We start from the raw sequence: 21424 nt of genomic DNA, 5'->3' as shown, positions 1-21424 counted from the left end.
TTTCCTTTCCCAGTTGAGGTAGTCAACATTCTTGACATACACAATTGAACTTACTCTTTTGTCGTCTTTTTCTTCTCTCGTAACAAATTCGAGTGGGACGGGAGTGGTTCCATCATGGTGACCTAAGAGACCTTGACTCCTTATAAAAGGAATAATTTGCCTCTTCCAAATCAAGAAGTTTGAGGTAGTTAACTTTTCAGAAACGAGTTGAGTGAGAAAACTTGAGGAAAGATTGGATAAAGAGGAATGAAGATCCATGAAAAAAGAATTTTAACAGAAAAGTATTCACGAAGTGCCCAGTCTACAGCCAGAGAGATTTGTTGATCGCCCTTTTTTTTTTGCGGCTGTGCAACTTTCGAGAAACTAGTGATCAGAAATTTTCGGATTCAAAAGGAGAACCAGATCCAAAAAAATTTGTTATATTTATGGGGTTTATGATTAACACGATAACAAGTTCTGAACAACTCACGTTGAACTGAATTTAAACTTGACTGTGTTTTCAGACAAAACACAAATGAGTATGATATCAACAGAGGATGGGATATACGAATATCAGATTGATAACAAGGAGGAATGTCCTGCAGCCACTAGATGGATTAGATGTAGATCAGAAATCTGATATAAAAAAAATTGGACAGTATATAAAAGGAAAACCAATCAGAGACTTAATATATCAGATTTGATGCAATCTCACGCACATATCTGAATATTTCGGTTCAAGTGAGAAAATAAGAATATGCAGAGGTGGAGTATTTCAGACGAAGAAGAAGATGGGTCAGTTTTGGGGATTCAGGTGAAACTAGGGATTCACGTGAATACAGAAGGTGAAATGATTCAGATCTGGTGCAAAAACACAACCAGATCTGAATGTTCCAGACGAAGAAGCAGATGGGTTGATTTTAGGGATTCACGTGAAACGTGAATCCTTCCAAAAAACTAAGAGAAGAGGTGGAAGGAATAAGAACCTTTCTTGATTGAAATAGTCAGGTCGCACCTTTTTGGAAGCCACTTCAAACCCTAGGTGGAACCTGGCTCTGATACCATGTAAGTTTTTCTTTTGAGAAAGAGAAGAGAAGAAGAAAAGAGAGGCTGCGGCTGTCACGATTTCAATTAAAGAAATCGTGACCTAAACATGTATTTAAGCTTATATTACACTATGGGTCGGGTCTGGTATATATATCCAGACCCGATAACTAAAATACATCTTTACATACATGGACGGTGACATGGATCGGGTCGGATCCTGCACCTTTTTCACCCGTACCCTCATTTTTTTAAATTGCTGCACCCGTACCCAGGTGACATAGGCACACACATAAACATACACATGCAATTGTTTACTTTTTTAGTTATAAATGTTATGCTATTAATAACATACATATAAACCATCCATACACTCCATGCACCTGCATTATGTCAGCTAGTTCCCAGTATCATAACTCAGCTTCTTGCTTTCAAGTTCACATTCAGCTGCAAAGATGTTATGAAGATGGAGAGCTGCTACACAGTTCATCCTGACAAAGACTTAGTTCCAGTTTGCTTCAGTTCATCATTTTATGTTCTCATGGTATTATTGTTGAATAACAGTAGGACAAAAGTTCAGCTACCCTAGAAAGAGAAAGAAATGGGGCACTTTCATTTATTTATCAGCAGTCCTACTCCCACAGACTTTGACCCACTTCTATCATAGTTGGTGAACCATCAGTAGCTTCTGTTTGCTTAGATGCATGCATGCATGCATGCCTACTTTTCTATTACATACATCTTCATAAAAAAGTGGCACTCATGACTTTGTTCTGCTCATGCCAAATGATCCTAGACATTGATATAGTTCTTCATCGCATACCTGTGCCTGCTCTCCCGTCCATTTTCACGGTAGATAAGAGAACAGATTGGCTCTATTGCTGAGATGCATGCACGCCTACTTTACTATTACATACATCTTCCAAAAAAAGTGGCGGACATCGCATACCTGTGCCTGCTCTCCAGTCCATTTTCATGGCAGATAAGAGAACAGACTGGCTCTATTACTGGCACACATTATTATGGATCATAATTTGTTTCCTCACTGCTTCTCACGCCCTCACACATTTCTTTTTCTTAGATTAGCAAAGAGGATCATAAGGTTTCTCTTCTTATGCCAAATGTATTATTTCAATAATTGCAGACAAAAGAAAATTTTGAGACAAGCCAAAAAGATACAAATCTCTACTTCATGAAATGTGTTGTTTGGCTTTTCGATACATCATGTTGTTGAAAATGATTCTGATTTTGCTCAAACATCAAGTTGGGTGGGCAGATCTACTTCCAGGAATAAATATGGCCTTCTATGATTTACTCCTCTGACAGATCTCAAATTTGAATGATACAGTTAGGTTCTATGTAACACAGACTCTTCTAACAGGGAACTGCACCCGCACCTAGGCGGGTGCGACACTTGAACACAGCTTCCTTTGTGTTAGGTGAAGTCAACCCCATTGAGGTCCATTTCTATCCAAAAGTAGATTCAGTTAACCCTAATCAAGTCCATTTTTATCCATTATATATATATATATAAATGCACACATACCCGTAGTGTTAACTTAAAACTGTTAAAAATTATATATATACCCTCCCCGCACCCCGCACCCAAGTTTTTTTTAAAGTGCCGCATCGCCGCATATGCACCTGTACCCGCACCTATGTGACATAGGAACTTAGGTTATGTTTGAATGTCGTGGATCTTTGAGGAGATCAACAGACACGTAGATCAAGGCATGAGCCTCACGGCTTGATCCGACCCTCACTCAAACGGCAGATCTAGAGTCCTCATGTTTGAGATCCTCACCACAGGCCAAAACCCCCTAACAAATCCACATATTTAAAGTCTGAAAAGGGGGGAGGGGTTCCATACTAGAGATCAAGATCCGGGGATTCAAACACATCCTTAAATGCAATTATTCTTTTTATTTTATCCAATTTTTCTAGGGCCCTTCACCATTGATTTCAGAAAAATGAACGATTTATTGAAATCCAAGGACTCCATTTCTTTAGTTTTCAAGTTGTACTTTCAGATTCTGGGTGCCCTCCACCTCCTTCATCAAAAAGTGAAACCATGCTTCCCATTTATCGCCACAGTCATTTATGTTAGCATATGTGGATACTACAACCAGTTTCTTGATTAGGTGGTTATGTTAAGACAAAATTCTTGATTAACTTTCCAAAAGAATGATGATTGCATTCAAGGTTAACATACATGATTTATACACCTCTGTATCAGGTCATATTTTCCTTGAAACTGATCATGCAAAAACATACATAATCTGGACTCATACCCAATCACAATTAAAGGGAAAAAAATAGGTTGATAGCTCTCGAGACAATAATGCCAGAATCTTCATAATCATCATCACACAAAAAACAACTTTACCAAATGATACAAGAGGATAAGTCTCCATACCAGCAATAAACAAAGTGGATGCACATGAAAACGTTGTAGCATTTCCTTTCCATTCTTCATGAAAAGAAAAGCGAAAAACAAATATATTGAACAGACATTAAGAAAAAACAGATCAGAAGAATCCGGAAAAAAAAAGATCTCCTTGTGACCTTTAAATGGTGATTATAGAAACACTATAAATGTACAAAAGAGGCCAATCATTTACAAGAGTGACAGTGCCATAAAAATCTACCTACACGACTTTTGTACGGTCATTGACACATGAACATGAAAAGCACCTCAGCTACTACAGAAACACTAGACCCCCAAGAAATTTCATAAAATCTCCTGTCAATTCATCTAGGCAAATATATGAAGCACTCATTTTCGTACTACGAATTCAGCAAAATAATCACGTCTATAGATAAAAGCAACCTCTAAGTTAAAACAACTACATCCTCTAACTATCAGGACCGCATTAACTTCTCAAAAACAAAAAATACCTGTTCTCAAATACTCAGGAGGGGTAAAAGCCAAATTAGTACTGTAACTTTTTCCATCTCTACTATTTTTCATCAGCCCAAAGCATGATAACCTCGGGTTAGCATCCTGTCAAAAGAAAACTGGCAATAAGATAAGGTTTTAAACAAACGTAAGTATGAAAACACTTGTTGTCAAACCAAAGTTACCCTTCTAAATATACTCACCTCATCAAATAAAACCCTGTAGGCATTGAGGTCATGATAGAGAGCTCGTCCTTTACAGCTGCAATACTCTAAAGCCTGTGCTAGATGCAATGCAACCCTTAACCGCATTGCCCATTGCATAGGCTGAGTCTCCCCTATATGTATACAATGAATCAAAATCCCAAACATGATCGCAAAAACACACAAACCAATCCCCAAAGACACTTAATTCTGAGAATGCAGAGAGAGGGAAAATGCTAAAGAAGCATGAAGGTTGAGAATCATGCCAAGAAGCAAGAAAAAATCTTTCTGATACCCAAACAGATCAAGCTACATATAATCAGCTGTGATAGGATATACTGCTTTGTGCATCCAAGAACTCTAGCATTCTATAGAAACGCAACAATAATGAATAAATCACATTGAAAACAAGGACAGATCAAGCAACCACCTCGAAACAAGTTTTTAACTATCAATTTTAGACACAACTCCTGATTACAAGCTCAAAATTAAATGAAGTTTGATCATACAAAATGAAAATTCGATTGCATGGTCAACAATAGTCATCAACATTTAATTTTAAAACCTCAAAGTTACAACTATAGGCACAATAAAGAAATCATATAATTCCATATATTATGCCGATATACAAATTAATTAGAACCCAGAAACTTTTCATGATAATAAAAAAAGAAATAAGCAAGTTCTAACAAAAATCATTTTCAAAAAAGAGCTAAAATATGTATTTGGCAAGTAGAAAAACTAACTACGATTTGGCAAAGCTCGGAATGAAAATATATCTCCAGAGTTCAAGCCAATCATACGCATGAGAAAACATATTCTTCACATGCTTTTGTAATTCTCAATTTCAATTGGAGGCTTGTGCCTTGAGATTGCATTAACATTTACACCTTAGCCTTGGTTTTCACAACCATCATGTTGCTTTTGGCCTCTAAAACTTTGGAGAGGCAGGCCACTCATCTCTATTTGTATGTAGACTAGGAAACAGAAAAAAATGGTGATTAAAGCATTTTTCTAGTTCTTATTTTGTCAGTTTTTTATCTGGTACACCATCCAGGATACAGATAGGACACTCTAATGAGGAAAAAACAAGGAAACAAAGTGGGCCCGGATATAAATGATGCATGAGGACTGAAAACTTGTTTGGAACTTTAAAGAAAGTCAAGTTCTAGCAAGCTGGTATAGTTAAACAAGATCAGACTCATAAACACCAGCATGAAGCTAAACAATGAATAAGGGGATGCTCTCCCAGACAAAACAGCTCAAAGAGGCCAAGTCAGTGAATTTGGAATCCACAGACAAATTGGAGACCACAGACAAACATCCAGAAGATAATATCTAGTATGATTATTGCTATGCTGTCAAAACAGTGAAATTTTTATCTTCAGAAAGAAATTTACTACTCAGCAAAATGTGCAATACTTGAGCAGGAACTAAATGCAATGTGACAACTTACAATGGAAAAGGTGCTTTGCCAGAGTATCATTTGGCATATATTCAGCAACAAGCAATCGCTCGTCGCCTTGACAACAACAACCAATCAAATTCGCAAGCCTAATGTTGCGGAGCTGACCAACAGCTCTTGCTTCTTCCTGCATATGAACAGAAGATTTAGGAATAAGATATTGCATTTGAAACCAAATGTCATTTTGTACCTGATATATTAAAAAGGCATCATTTTAAACATTCACGTTAGTTGCATTAGATATCTCTGTACCTAATTTAATGAGCTCGAACAGTCTGTCGGCACAAATGCTTGATGGGAATGCAGTTTTATTATAGAAGTTCAGATTTATAAATATTTTATTTCAACAAAATTTTGTTTTAAGACCAATCAAAAGAAAAAGTAATCCCAACCATGGGCAGCAGTACTTTTATACACTTGAGTTTTTTAAATAAAAAAGTTAGTGAAGGAGAACCCCTACAGGTAACTAGCCCTGAAGGGACATCTTAAATTAAACTGAAAACACACGGGTTCTGTGGGTCAGAAAGTGGCATGTCACAAGTGTGGAATTTGACGTTATTAGCAACTCCTTGTTGAATAACTTGCACAGTGCATTTTGTGCATTACACAAAAAAAAACAACGGCATTAAATGGATATTTGTTAGGGAAAGAGATGACACAAGCTAAAATGTTGCCAACTATGTCAAACTCTACAGGTCACAACGACAACACAACTCCCCTTCTAATTGACCGCATGAAACGAACAGGGTTTCGTCACTAGACAGAAGCTGGGGTAATCCTGGCACTACTCAAAGAGTCAAAAGTCAAAAGTCAAAAGTCAAAAGTCAAAAGTCAAAAGTCAAAACCCAAGTTAAATTCCATCTGCTCGAGTGCGAAATATGTGGAAGACGGACAAAATTCGAGAAGAATTTTCACTGTGTTCCAGCTCATTGCAGAGTCCCCAAGCCATTTCCTGCCTAACCAGAAACATGAAGGGTCGGGTAACAGAACAAGCTTTCAGGATTCACCATAAAGCAGGTAGCTCTATGGTTTGGATCTTTGGATGCCTGAAACGAACCCTCCATCCCTCTATTGTCCTGCCCAAGTAGAAACCATAACCTTGGAAAGTTGATTAGCTAACACCATCCAAAACAAGAAAAGAATTACCAGGAACTGCCTTGCATCAGGCCATGCCGATCTGTTGAAGCGTTTGACGGCAATTCTTTGACTCTCCAGTTTTCCTTTGTAAACAACATTTGGAGCTTTCTCACCATGCTCAGACACAATGTTCTCCACGGCAAAACCTGATGTAGCAAACCTAAGCTGATCGAGAGAGTACTCAGTGAAAGGGGGCAAATGATCCACCTCGCTGTTACCACCATTTTCTGCAATGAGTAAGGTAGAAGGTATTAAACGAAAAGGACCAAAAACCACTCATCAGCCAGATGCAATCAAATTAGCCAAAAGCAAACACTCACCAACATCGGAAACTTCAATAACGGTCCCCTCAGAATAGCACGGACACAAACTGAACTTCGAGCAGTGGCAGCCCATCCCTGCGCAACCCGCAGATCTTAAATATCAACAGAAAGGATGCAATACGCCCTCGAAAATTCGATCTCGACCAGGTCGCCCAGATTCCGGATGAACAAAAAAAAGAAAATTTGTTGATTCCGCCTCCTTTCAAAGAATAAGCACTCTTGCGAACCTCAAGTTGACCTGGAACAAAGACACAGATCGAAAAAAAAAAGTTAAGCCCCAACTCTTGAAGACTAACCCAGTTGCTCTCGAACACCTTAAAATTACACAAATCTTTTGAAATTGAAATGCCGGAAGTACGACCTTCCTAGAAAAGCCGATCCTAAACCCCAGATCAGCTCAATTTTCTCTCTGAAACTTTCTTTAGCAAGATCCTTGAATCAAAGATAAGATCGAGGAATTTCCCGTACCGACAACATGCGGTAGAAAATAAACAAATGGGTGCACTCTAGATCAGATTTAGCGGGAAATTTCCATGAGGAAGATTTTGATCTGCAACCCAAATGAACAAGATTCATAAGATGTGAAACAATCTTCATCCGTATCAAGCTCCAGTTCCCATAAACCGCAGCTTGTGGCCACCGTTAAGAAAAAACCTAATTTTTACGATGGAAGTATCCCCAGTGAAAACGCCCAAAGTCAACATTTTTACTAGAAAAACTCCACGCTGAAAGAGGAACCCGGTTAAAAACCAAACCACATCAAGCTTAACAAACTCCCACCCTCTAATACCCTAATTTAATACGCCAGAACAAATTTCCACCGGAAGTCAAAGATAAAATAAAATTTGAGCAACTATTTAAAAAAGAAACTCCAGCTCCTATACTCTCTTGGTCATCAAAAGGACCCATTTCACACACAGATTTCTACTACACATAGCTTCTAGTCGAAGTTCAGACAGTTTCTCCGAAACCGAAGCTCTAGACACGCAACCTCATCACACAAAGCCTTAATTTCGCCGGTTTAAACCGGAACTCCACTCAGCCACCAAGAAACACCAATGAGAAGGGAGATTCACTGCAAATTTCGACCCCCGAGACTTGCGAGAAGCCCCTTAATTCTCCGCTCCCGATCGGAGCCGGGCTGGAGAACTAAGAACCACTAGTTAGTAAAGTAACCGAGATTCTTCACCTCCTCCTCCTTTGCTTCAAAAAGGGAAAAAAAATCCTAAACACAAGCACACTACGCGAAGCTCATACTGAAACTTCCCTCCTTTTCGCAAATACTAGGCCAGTTTCCGTACGACCACGGACCGGCACGCCAGAACAAACAAACACTTCGAGCCAACCCTTAGTTCAATCGGAAATGCGCGTGCAACGCCGGAGAAAGAGAGAGGCATCTCGAGCTCGAGATATAGAAGAGGAGACTCACCGGCGGAGAGCTCATCTCCACCTCTTCCTGAGATGAATCCGGCCAAACCGAGACATTCTCGCACCGGAATTCTTCGAGGAAGCCGCCTCTCCCCGATCGAGATCGAGCTCTCCGTTACCGTACTACCGCCGCCTGAACGAAACCCTAGTTCGAAATCCGCCTGAAACGAAGCGATAAGAAAGAAGATACAATCACTTTTTATCCCAAGGTAAAAGAAAAATATCAACAAGGAAAAGAAAGCGAGGCGTCAGAAATCAATCTTTTTTCACGAAACCCTAGGGAAGAGATTTCTCAGAGATCGGACCTTTCGTAATTCTCTTTCATCGTCCGCTTTTCCTCAAAACCTTTTTACCTCTCTCTCTCTCTCTCTCTCTCTCTCACTTTCCCCCTCCTTTTTCGTTCGCACGCTTGCAGAGAGAAAAAGGGGAAACAGTGAGAGCGTGCGCTCGCGCGTGTCTCCTCGTGCTCAACATCTATATGGCAGATGCCCACCACCCTTATCTCTCTCTACTCTGTCTGTCTAGCAGAGAAAAGAAAAAGCAAAAGATAATAAATGACAAAGAAAAAAGATGCAGAAATGAGTTCTGGTTGCTCTGAAGAAGAAGAGGAACCAAAATCAAATAAAGAAAAAAATAATAATAAATGAGTTCTGGCTGGGGATGAATAATAATAGGAGCCACCAAAGGCAGAGAGAGACACATAATTACAGGTCCCTCTCTCTCTCTCTCATGCGTGGTGTACTAAAGGAAGGAGCCGAGTTCGACCTGCTCAGGCTCGGCTCGGCTCGCTTTAAGTGTGAGGCTCGACTCGAGCTCAAGCCGACACATTTAGATTCATTTTTTTTCTTTTTATTTTGAGAGGCTTACTTTGTTATATTCAGGTACTGGTGGGTTATTTCGTTTATAAAATACATAGTCTTTTTATGTTTACGAAGGTGACGAACTCGAGCGAGCTTAGCACAAGCCGCGAGCCGTTTCATTTCAAGAATCCACAGCCCTTTGGCATGGTGGGACCCGACAAAGATAGTCTCTCGCGTCGCCACGTGGTGAACGGAGGAAGCAAGAGTCCCCATTTGTAAAGACTGTGGGCCCGGATGGCGTGTGCTGGAAGCTTTTTCTTTTCAATCTCTCTATTTATTTATTTCCTTTTATACTTTCAACAAATATTATGTGTCAATCAAAACGTGACACATGTTAAAGTCATTAAATCAATACTAAAAATTATTTTATATATTTATTAAAAAATTACGGATTCAGGTCAGTATTCTGGTGATACGATACGTCGGCACCGAACAACACTGCCTTCACCTTTTTACACACTTTTCTTGGCTGAAAAACGAAAATTGCAAAGCGCTGACCCTGCATTTGCATGCTTGCTTTATGTACAAAGAGTGATTAAAGGTGTGGTGTTGAATTCTACAAAGATGATTTGATGATTTTAGTATCGAGAAATATCTTACGTTAAAAAACAATAAAATAAAATTGAATACCTACTTATTTTTTTAGTATTAGAGAAAAATTCGTTTGGTGTGCTTTGGTTTGATGCAAATTTTAAATGAAAATATTAACTTGTGATCCCTTTTATACCATGGGTGAAACAAGTGGTCGCCTAAATGAAGAATTGCTAATGTGGCATATGTGGATTGCAGCATTTCCTACTCCGTGAAAGAGCTTTCGTGAGAAAGTTGTGCTGACAAGAGATTTGTGAACTTTGTGTCCTTTCACATGAAAAGATCTTCCTTTCCATGAAGATCAAACCAACCAACCTTTAAATAAAGTTTAGTTTATTGTGATGCAAATGGAATAGCTATGGGTTTGATCATGGTTAATGAAATGTATAATAAAATCTCAAATAACAACTCACTCAAACCTTATTTTAAAGTATATAAAACGGATTATAATTTGACTCCATGGTATATATGATGCTCCTGGGAACAATTAGGTTGGAAAGCTTGACTTCTATTTTGAAATTCCACTTTGCATCCTTACCATGTTTTTTTTTTGTATAACACAAGTTACTTGTTTACTTGCATTCAGAAAAATAAAAGTTGTTGGATTGATAGTCGTTAAGCCCACTAAAGAATTTACTAATAGCATTTTAAGAGAAAATTTGCTTTTAAATTACCATCAATTTATTGTTTATTGGTTAATTGACCACTACACCAACATTTAAATAAATAATATTTAAATTATTTTCATTTTGTATTATTTTTACATGTATAGCACTAATTGTGTTTAAGTTATTCATGTGATTTTTGTATTTATTAATTCTATATTCAACCTAAATCAATGAAAAATGGCAATCAAGCATCAGCACATAATGATTAGTGCATTCAAATCTTAACATAGAAAACTATGAAAAAGCATAGAAACATCCATGTGACACTTAAATCATCATTATTGGTTTATTTACATGCATTTATTAAGAAAAATGTTAAAATAATATATGACAGTACGGTTAATAGTTAGAGTCTATGTATGTTTTGGACTATATAGATCATTAAGCACAATCATAACCTACTCGACAAAGGAGAAGCTTTTGATAAGAAAGAAACTATAAAATTATATTAAAATGAAGAAGTAATATCTTTTTACTCATGCACATTTAAATAAACCCAACTACATAGATGAATTTATCATGGCTTAATTACTTTAAGATATGTCATCGACCAATAAATTTAAATATTTAATGCAAGAATTAAAACAAATGAGGTAAATTGCATTGGACTGCTAATTGAAAAAAAAACTTGAGTTGAACATTATTTGATGAATAGTATGATTTTATATTAATTAAAACATTTTAAATCTATTTGTATAGTCCAATATACTTGAAAGTATGTGCCTAAGTGAAATTGTTTTGATTAATACAAGATGCACATCCAAACTTAAAAGTTATTCTTTGGTGTTATGCTGAAAATAATTGCATGACCACAAAAATCAAGCCCTTCCAATCACGTGTTGTTAGACAATTATTAGCATGATCAATTTGTTTGGTTTCATCTTTATCCATTTACTAAACTCCCAACTTTGCAATAATAGTATACTTTTTTTATATTAGTTATTTTATAAGTGTTATATATAATTCACTATTTATTTATTTGATATTATTTATTGGTTCTATTATTATAAATATTAAAATTTAATTATTTGAAAAAACTGTTCATACCTGAAAAACCTCTTCATTGCAATTAATTATAAATTTATAAACTAGAATAGAGCTTTCATAGAATTGTAATAAATTTGCCATCACATCTTGTGAGATGAATTTCATAAACCTTAAGGTTGCTAGTTTTTGGTAATAATAGTGAAGGCAACCATGATTATGTAAATTTTGATCATCTAAAATTTTTTGTTTTTTTGTTTTACCTTATGTAGCAATTTTGATCATTTAAAAGTTAATTATTACATAAAAATAAAGTTGTATTTGCATATAAAAATGCATTAAAAAAAGTCAGTCAAACTTTATTGTGTTCAATAATGAAAACATCAGTTTGTACTCATTATTCTCTAAGAGGCATTCATTTTACTATTTTATATACTGCAAGTCATGCAAGTTGTTATGCATTGTTATCAAACGACAATGATGGCCTAAGAAGCTAGAAGTTAGTATTGTGAATAGGTTGCTTAGACCGATCCAAACACAACATTACAATTATCAAATATCAATTAAATACAACACAAAATTGAAATCATTTTGAGTATGATGTAATTAGATTTAGTGTCCCATTGTTTTTTTTAATACTGTAAAATATTATTAAACTAAAAAAACTGGTCATGTTTTTACTCAAATTGATGTTTATCTTGTGTACAAAGGGGGGGGGGAGAGAGAGATTTCTTCATTATCTTAGTTAAGAAATACTAGATTCTATAAAAGAAAGGGTTAAAAACATGTCAAATATCAATCTCTTTAGAGTCCATATGTATTAACATCTACACAAAGATGCAAAAATATGAATAAAATTTAACAATAAATCTAGTATATTTGGATCAATCCATATCCATATAAACATAAAGAGTTAGATATGAATTTGGTTTGATTTTTAATAACTATATCCAAGAGCCATGTTATTTTTTGCATCTAGCTAAATATTGCATCACGTATTCATAACTTACATAATATGGTAAAATGTACCAATAAGAAATGGATATATGCAACATTTAAATTTCTCTAATATAAAAGTATTTATTTTTAGCAAAACATATAAAGGATTGAATTACTAAACCTTTTAAACTTATGAGATATTTATTTTTTAATTTATTTAAACAAAATAGCTAGAATTGATGGTTCTTCAACCAAACAATACTTATTGTGCACATCGCTTTTATAATTGTAAAAATATTTATAATATTGATACTTAATAATTGTGCCATCAAATTCATTAATGGTGTAAATTTGTAGAGAAATGATTGACATTCATGAAAGGTTCTAGACTTACCAATGTTTCATGTGTATAGGTTTTGTAAGGATTGAATGCAATTCATTCATTTGGCATTTTTTTACACTATATAAGTGGATATTGGAGAGAGAGAGAGAGAGCATTGTGCAAAAAACTTGAGCCAAGTCCATTACACTAGGTACTATAGAAAATTGGCAAGAAACCAAGCTTTATGACACCATAATATGGTTGGGAAGAGCGAGTGTGTGTGTGTAACACCCCAAAATTTTAACCCAACAATTTATAATTTTTTTTAAATACTTTTAAAATTAACAGTGAAAACTATTTGCTAAAAAGATTGGTTAAAGAGATTGAGCGGGTTACAGATCTATCAAACCATACACTAAATTAAATTGAATTTATTAATCACATAAATAATTTAATTCAGTCTCATAAATTTAAAACATCCGAGTTAAATTTAATATCTATGTAAAAATTATCACAAAAGAAAAAAAAACAGCTCTCAATGCCCCCAACATTCTGCATCTGCTCTGCATAAATTATATTTCACCTAAAAACTGGCTAATATGAAGGCTTCTCCTATCTTTGTAGTTGGAGAGAAGCAACTTTCTGTGAGTACCACTTACTCTCTCATTGTAAACTTCAATAGAATTAATGTTCATATCACATTCTTTTAGTTTTATTAGCTCTATTATTTTTTCATGCATACACATAATGAATGTATCACTAAGATTTGTGCCTTCATTTTGTAAACCTTGATGTATGATTCTTATCATGCATATATTTCAAGGTGATTTAACATTAAAATATGCATAATTTTATGAAAAAAATGTTTTAAAAACCCAAGTTTATGCTAGTTTTCGTTAAATGAGCTAAAATGATTTCAAAATAGAAAATATATGAAAAATAGCTTTATTTGTATATTTTAGTACATATTTTAATGTTTAATATTAACATAGTATTTTAGTTTTAGTTTTCAATAAAAATAAAAATAAAAAATAAAAAAATGGAGAAAAATAGTTTTATTCATTTTAAGTGTTTGTTTTTTTTTAGAAAAGAAGAAAAAATTAGTAGAATAGTTTTATTTTCTTTATAAATAAAAAAAGTTTTGTTTGTAACTTTTTGAAAAAAAATTCTAATAAACCGGTTTACCCGGTTTTTGAATTTTAAAAACTAAAAAATTAATAAGCAAATCGGCTGGAACCGGTTTGCATTGTTTTAAAACTGAAAATTTTTTTGTTTGAAACCGGTTCCAGCCAGTTTGGGGCTTTTAAAACCCAATAACTGAAAAAAAAACGGGCGCTTCCCCATTCACGGCTGAAACTCTCTTCTTTCCCCCTCTTTTCCTTCTTCTTTCCTCCCTTCTCCACTACCGCCAGACCCTTCTTCCCTCTCTTTTCCCCTATCCTCTTCCCCTCTTCCTCTTTCCCTTTCTTTCAAGCCGGTGGTGGTGGACTCTTCAGTCCGATGACAGCAGTGGTGGAGGAAGCCGCCAACCCCCGATTCCTTCCATTTCACGGTAAGTTTACTTCTTCCAATTCTTCTTCATCTTCTTCTCTCCTCTCTTCTCATTTCTTCTTTCATTCAATTTTTTTTTCATCTCTCAGTAGAATAATTCAGTCACTTACTTAAAATCAAAATGAAAAAAAAATGTTAGATTAAATTTCGTTTAATCCTGTGTTTTAGAATTTAGTTTTTTTTTTTTCTTCTGCAAAATGTTTTGTTCTGATGTATTTTGAGCATCTTGATAACTGATTTGTGTTTCCAAAAATTGATTGAGTAATTTTCAACAATTGATCAATTATCGTCTGCATTTGAAGGAGTAGCATTTGTGTTTGGCGGTGAAAATAACATAATCCGATCAACTAAATTTTTTATTCCACTCGATCGGATATATGGATCTCTTTTATTGTTTTGTTTTTCACTGATCATCATTATTTTTTTTACATCAGAAACAGAGATCACCGGAGATCTGGAAGGATTTCTGTATGATGTTCTGATGTTTACTGCGTTTCCGGTGGTGGATTGTTGTTTAAAGATTTTTCCGGCGAACGATTGTTTAAAATCCGATTGAGTGTCTACTGATTCATCAATTGACTATATGATTTTTCAATTATCGAGTGAATATCTGAAATTTGTGGATCAGATGTTACTGATATCTGATTGAAGTGTCGCCTGAAGTTTGGCGATTCTGGTTGATTATTTGATTTCTGGAAAAGGTTGGGTTAATAAAAGATGAATGTTGTTCAGACATTTTGGTTGATTTCTAATCACTGGATCAAGAGTAACAAGCTACTGATCGTTGGATCAGTTTGACTGATCAATGTTATTTCACAATTTTGAAGATTTATTTGATTTACAATGATCAGGATTATTAGTTTACTGAGTTTGGTTGTTTTTACATTGTTGTTTTAGCTCATCTTCCAGTAGTTGTTGTTTAGAATTTCAACCAGTATTGTTTGGAATGATTGATCAGATGTATGGATCCGAGAGTTACTGATTTTTAAATCAGTCTTATAATGGTTTAATACTTTCCAGCAAAGTGCTACGTATAAAATTCTTAATTCAAATCAACAAATTACTGAGTCTATTACTGATCAAATGATGCATGTTAATTGATACGATTAGATCATTGAGTTGTTAATTGTTAGTTAATTGAATAGATTAGCTATTAGTTGTTGGCAGATTTGAGTAATACAAGTAATCTGTACTTTTTACTTAGTTGAATAAAGTTGCTTAATGAAATAAATAGTGAGCTGTTAGTGTATCAATTCGTTTAGGATTAGTAGAATAAGCTTGTTTGAATTAGTTAAGTAACTAGGAATTGTTAGAGTGATTAGTAAAGTAAACTAGCTTACTCAATATTAGATCATAAAACTTACTTAGTTGTATTGGATTAATTAGTTGTTTTTAATAATACTTTTAGTCTTAGAATTACTTAGTTAATTGTCATTAGGTTTATCTAGTTATTGTCATTTAGATTTCGTTTATTTTACTTTTCAGTGTTTTAGTATTATTCGTTTAGCACTGTTTCTACTTTTCTCTCTTGTACTGCTCGTGTTCATTTGATTTGTGCAGGATAGCACAGGAGTGGAGCGGAAGTGATTACGTGACACGAAGTACGAAGAATAAAGCTTCTTTTTACTTTTATTTTTAGAATTAGGAATTTGATTGGGTTTGTAAATATTGCACTTTACGCCCTCTGCGAAGGGTATTCATTTGTTGTAATAGTTAGTTGTTTTACTTTTCTTAAACATTTTACATTTCAATAATTCGGCAATAAAGATTAGTTTAGATTTGTGTACTTGAATACGATATATTCCTGTTCCCTGAGTTCGACCCGGTCTCATCCACTAGTGAGAACCGGTTTTTATTATTTGATGTATGGTTTTCACATGTTTTACATTTAAAAATCTTTTCAAAATTACAACGATTATAAAGAAGACATCAGATTCAATGCCAATAATGCTTTTATGCTATACATGTAAATTGTAACACATTCACTTTTCATTCATGCATTCATTCATAGGCATTGAATATGATTAATAACATGCATCCACACATAGTCACAATCCACACTACAATGCATATGCATATACAATTCGATAGTAGTGTTCATTTATTTATTGGCATGCAAAAACAATTTATCCAATGTCATATTTATTAGAAATTTAAACTATGCATTTACACAACATTCCAAGTCACAATTACATATTAATTTAGTATTCAAATTCATGCATTAACATCAGGAGCTTATACTTCACATAACTTAACCTATTCGGATCGGGACCTAATTAGGCAAGATTTGCCCTGCTGTTACAACAATCACCGTTCTGTATACAAACTGAGACCTAAGATATTTTTTTTGTTGTACATGTACATTTTCATCAACTTCCATATGTCGTTAATTGTTTGTAAAAACTCCTCTAAATGAGATGTTTTACCGAATAGTGGTCGGTAGTCATAAACAATTACGAGTTCACTCATGCTTGTAGAAGAGTGAAACCATGTCATGTGTGATTTTCTTTCTTTTTTTCTTTCAGTCATAACCTACATAACATAGATTTTTCCATTGATATATAAACACATAAAAATACTTATCATACACAACAACTACAAAAAACAAGACATGACTAGAATTAATAATGCATGTAAAATAACCATTTTCAATATAGTTGATCTAAAGGTTTTCACATAACTTATATTAAAAATTAAATTTAAAGTATGACTAACGTATTTAAATTCATAAAGAATTATGACATGACTGAACCATAAGTGGTTCAACCTTCTATAACAAAATGAGTCCATATTCATCATAAACACTAAAGGATTGATAAGAATGCATCTATTGTTATACATTTTTCAATCTCATGCTTTATTAGATTTTAATAATTTATCTTTTTTTTAATGAATGAATTACAGATCTGTCTGGTCTAATTTGTACCAAAGAAGTGCTTAGAACTGATCCACGAATGGACCAACTCCTTGTATCATAACCAACAACATGAACAAAACCAAATTCTCATACAAATCTTTTTTTTGTGTTGGGACTATAGTCGAGTTGCGGTAGTCAAGCTATGGCGCACCCTGTTGGTCACCTAAGTGCTTCGTAAGCGAGTTGGGGTCAGACCAACCCCAGCTTGTTGCACACACACAGGTGTAGTAGTTGTTGCTCAATGATCAACACAATAACATGGATCTACTGTGTTCATCAAGGCAGCCGTGTCTGACGGCATACCAAGATAGTCGGCTTGGGGTTGATAGACCCAGCCGATCTACGTTTTTTATTTTCTTTATCATTTTTTTAATTTTGATTTCATCTTTCATGGTTCTAATGAACCCAATTACATTTTTTTTGTAATGCCCATAACCAAGTTTTGGAGTAGGTTTGGTGGATTTGACTTAAACAAATATGGGTTTATACCTAAGTCCAAGCAATAGGAACCAACACCCATAAATTGGGTGAGAGCTATGTAAGAACAATACATTTGCAATGTTGCAACTTTGTTGTCATGAATTTATCAAAAAATAATATCCAAGTAACATCATGACCAAATGGTACACATTTTGCATGTTATAGATGTGTTTTTGAAGTGATATAAACATTGTTGGGTCCTATCTCACTAACTCTTGATGATGCACATTTAAGAGTTTCGGTTGAATTGGTTTATCCAAGGCATAAAGTTAGAAAATAAATAATAAACAGATTAAATAAAGATACTTGTAGCTATAGTTTTTTCAAAGAACTTGGGACGTTTAGGAGCTACACATGTATTCATTTATTTATGCACCCACATAAGTATGTAGGGCCAGAGAGAGAAGATTAAAGACAATCATAAAACATAGGTTTTAATGCTAATAGGGCAAACCCATTCATTGAAAAGGTCTTGTTGTACACATGCATGTTACTTCATGCTGTCATTCATGTGATAACAATGATGTGTGAAACAACCTCACTAACTGTTAACTATTCCAACAAATAAAAACCATATAAACAATGCTCATGAAAACATGAAAGCTTCGACAACTGCATGGTCAAAGGTTGATATAGACCCGTTCAGGTCACAGACCCATGATTGATCCACATATGGATTAGTCCCTCTATTGGTTTTGAATTTGACTTTCGAAAATGCCCATTTATGGGATTTATCAAATAACATATTTTCTTTATTATTATTATTATTATTATATATATATATATATATATATATATATATAAGTCGATCAGTCACAGCCCCGTCAGGGACTGATCTAGACCATTCCCAAGCAATAACCATGATTGATCCATCTCTCAAGTCAGTTTCATAAACTATTTTCGAAAAATGTTTGAATGAGACTTTATAAAAATCATTTTTTTATATTATCATTTTTTTCATAAACTGATCTATCCTATGGTCGTAAGGACTAATATGGTTTAAATAATGAGGTTTATGATTGTTAAAGTTTAGTGTACAATTTTTTTTTGAATCATTTTTCAGAAAAAACTCATCTCCTTACCGAAACTAAGTTTTTTCTTAAAACCGATTTCGGGTATTTGCGAAATCAAAACCATTCCTAATGATTTTAGGACTGACATGAGGTTCTAATATCAAAATTTAAATCCCAAAGTATGCTCATGCATACTGACCCTAGCATACAAGCATCAGTTTAGAACCCCTACCTTGAAAAAGCTGAAAACTATAATTTTTGATATGCAAGTACGTAACTCGAACGGTCTAGACCGATCGAACGGTTGATCTCTAGTTGTTGGGGCAAAAGTAGAGGTAAGAGAAAAAAAGAACAAGGGAGAGAAAATATAGAAGAAATAGAAGGGGGGGGGGTAGCGTGAATCCCTCATCTTAAATACCTATTGGAATTTTCTATATCCCAAATAGGCTCTTGCCTTTTCTCTCACTCATTTACAGCCCTAAATCTCCTAGTTCCTATTTCTAAAGATTTTTATGTTAAATTGATAGTTTGAAAATTTTAATTTTTTTGAAATAGTTTGCTTAATATTTTAGAAAGACTTGTGATTTTTACTTGCTTATCTCTTTATGGAGGTTCTAGTCACATCAAACAGGTTCACTAGGATGGGACGTCCCACCTTAAGGATGCCTATTACTAAAGATATAACCTAGAAAATATATAAGTTAGCTCTTATGACTAACTAAATCTATCTCATTTTATGAAACTTCTAGGCCTTCTTTGACTTTAAGTTTAAGGAGGTTTTAAATAAAATTTTCCAGATGTTATTTATCTTTCCTTACTATGTAGGAGATTCCATTAGGTTGGGCCCACACATGGGAACGTACAACCTATTGGACTCCTACAATTTATTAAATGATATAAATTTCTAAATTCCATTCCACTAAATTTTTAATTTAATATTTCATAAGAGATTTTTTTACTTTGGATCTCATTAATCCAATCAAGATTCCACTCATTTAAGTAAACCCACAACAAATCCATATCCGTATAACAATCCAAAATCACCTTAAATTTAATTTATATTAAATTAAATTATTAATACAATTTTGATTGAAATAAATTATAATCTAAATCCAATTTTTTGCATTGACTTTAATTCCAATTTCATCCCTTGATTAAATTTTGATTCTCCACGATACACAAATTAAATCTCAATTTAGCCTTAAGATTCTACAGTTCACCTGAATTAAATAAAAATTTTATTTATTAATTACTAAAAAATATAAATTTGTTTTCAATTTCAAATTCAACCAATGTTCAATTTCATGTGTATTTCTAACTCGAACTTATATTCCTAATTCCACCAAATAAAAAATCCAACTCCAAATATACATGACTATATTAAAACTTAAATTAAATGCAAAAATTTAATTTACTCTTAATTACATTCAAATTCAAATTAATGAGTAATTCAAATTCAAATTGACATTCAATTAAATCTTAATTTAGATAAAAATTCAAATCCAATTATAATATCCAAGATCTATTTATTAAATTTGAATTAAATCCAAATCCAAATTTAAATTCTAAAAATTGAAATCCAGAATCAATAAGACTCCAATTTCAAATACACCCTTAATTCAAATACAAACTAAATTAAAACTCAAAAATTAAATTCGTAACAAACTCTAAAATTAGATCTAAATTAAACCCAACTTAAATCTAGGTTAAATATGAATAAAAATCAAAACCCAATTCAAAATATTTTTCAAGTTTAAGATTCATTCCAAATCCAAATTAAAGCTTGAATTACAATTAAATCTTCTCTTAAGTTTAAATAATATTTTAATATTAAATATGCCTTTATTCCTCATAAAAACATAAAAAATTCATGAGTTTTATATACAAAGAGAGCATGCCCCACTTTAAGGGTAGGCACAATTTCAAAATTCTTATTGATGCCTCATTCAAGATTATATGACCTTATTTATAGTCATAGCTTCCTACCACTAAATGGATCTCATCTATGAACTTGACCTATATGGACCTAGTTCTTTCCTTAGGGACCTAACCTCCCTCTCTTGGACCCATATTGGACCCAAAATTGGGGCATGTACATTCTATCATGTTTAAGCAAGAAATTAAAGGGTGGATAGCAGGGGTGTGTAGCAACTTGACATCTTGAGGCTTGACCTACTAACTGGTGGGGATGCTAACAATTAATCTTGGTTGGCATTAGGTCATTTGATAGAATTCTATTGGCATTACAACCCTTTTAGCTAGGGTAGATTTTTTGTTGGAGCCAAGACTAGCTTTACGTGCCCTTCGAGGCATTCTAGCCATCGGCTTAGGTGGTCTTCAATTATACTTATTTATAGGTGCAAAATTTGCTCCAAAATAGGATTAAAAAAACAAGATTTAACATGACATTTTAAAAACTTGTAGGTATCTGGCCTACACATTGATCGTCTTTCCTCCCCAAATGGTGAGGGATCAACTTTAATATAACCTCAGCTTCATGGATTTGGTTCTTTGTGTATTCTGGGTTTCATACTTCTTTTTAAACTCCTAAAATAGAAAATGAGTCTTTGATGGTGCAAGGCGAATCAATTTGGGTTTTTTGGATTGGGGAGCGAGATTTG

The 21424-nt window shown here is 34.0% G+C and overlaps 1 protein-coding gene across 2 annotated transcripts in view; it reads right to left on the bottom strand.

The window, feature by feature from the left end:
• Positions 1-9138, bottom strand: part of LOC149818977 (serine/threonine-protein kinase BSK5-like) — a 51169-nt gene extending 42031 nt beyond the window's left edge. For both annotated transcript variants that reach the window (XM_089984315.1, XM_089984316.1), the window contains exons 1-7: positions 8784-9138; positions 8480-8639; positions 7048-7288; positions 6737-6954; positions 5582-5717; positions 4126-4259; positions 3922-4027 (exon numbers count right to left, since the gene is read on the bottom strand). In XM_089984315.1, the coding sequence (XP_089840441.1) occupies positions 3922-4027; positions 4126-4259; positions 5582-5717; positions 6737-6954; positions 7048-7123 (670 nt within the window). In that variant the 5' untranslated portion in view covers positions 7124-7288; positions 8480-8639; positions 8784-9138. The remainder of the gene's footprint in view (positions 1-3921; positions 4028-4125; positions 4260-5581; positions 5718-6736; positions 6955-7047; positions 7289-8479; positions 8640-8783) is intronic.
• Positions 9139-21424: the final 12286 nt, after the last annotated feature.

Source organism: Nuphar pumila, chromosome 13 (assembly GCF_984573655.1).
Source record: "Nuphar pumila chromosome 13, dmNupPumi1.hap1.1, whole genome shotgun sequence".
NCBI classification, from domain to species: Eukaryota; Viridiplantae; Streptophyta; class Magnoliopsida; order Nymphaeales; family Nymphaeaceae; genus Nuphar; species Nuphar pumila.
The sequence above is the reverse complement of the archived record's forward strand: the minus strand, read 5'-3'. Positions and strand labels throughout refer to the sequence as shown.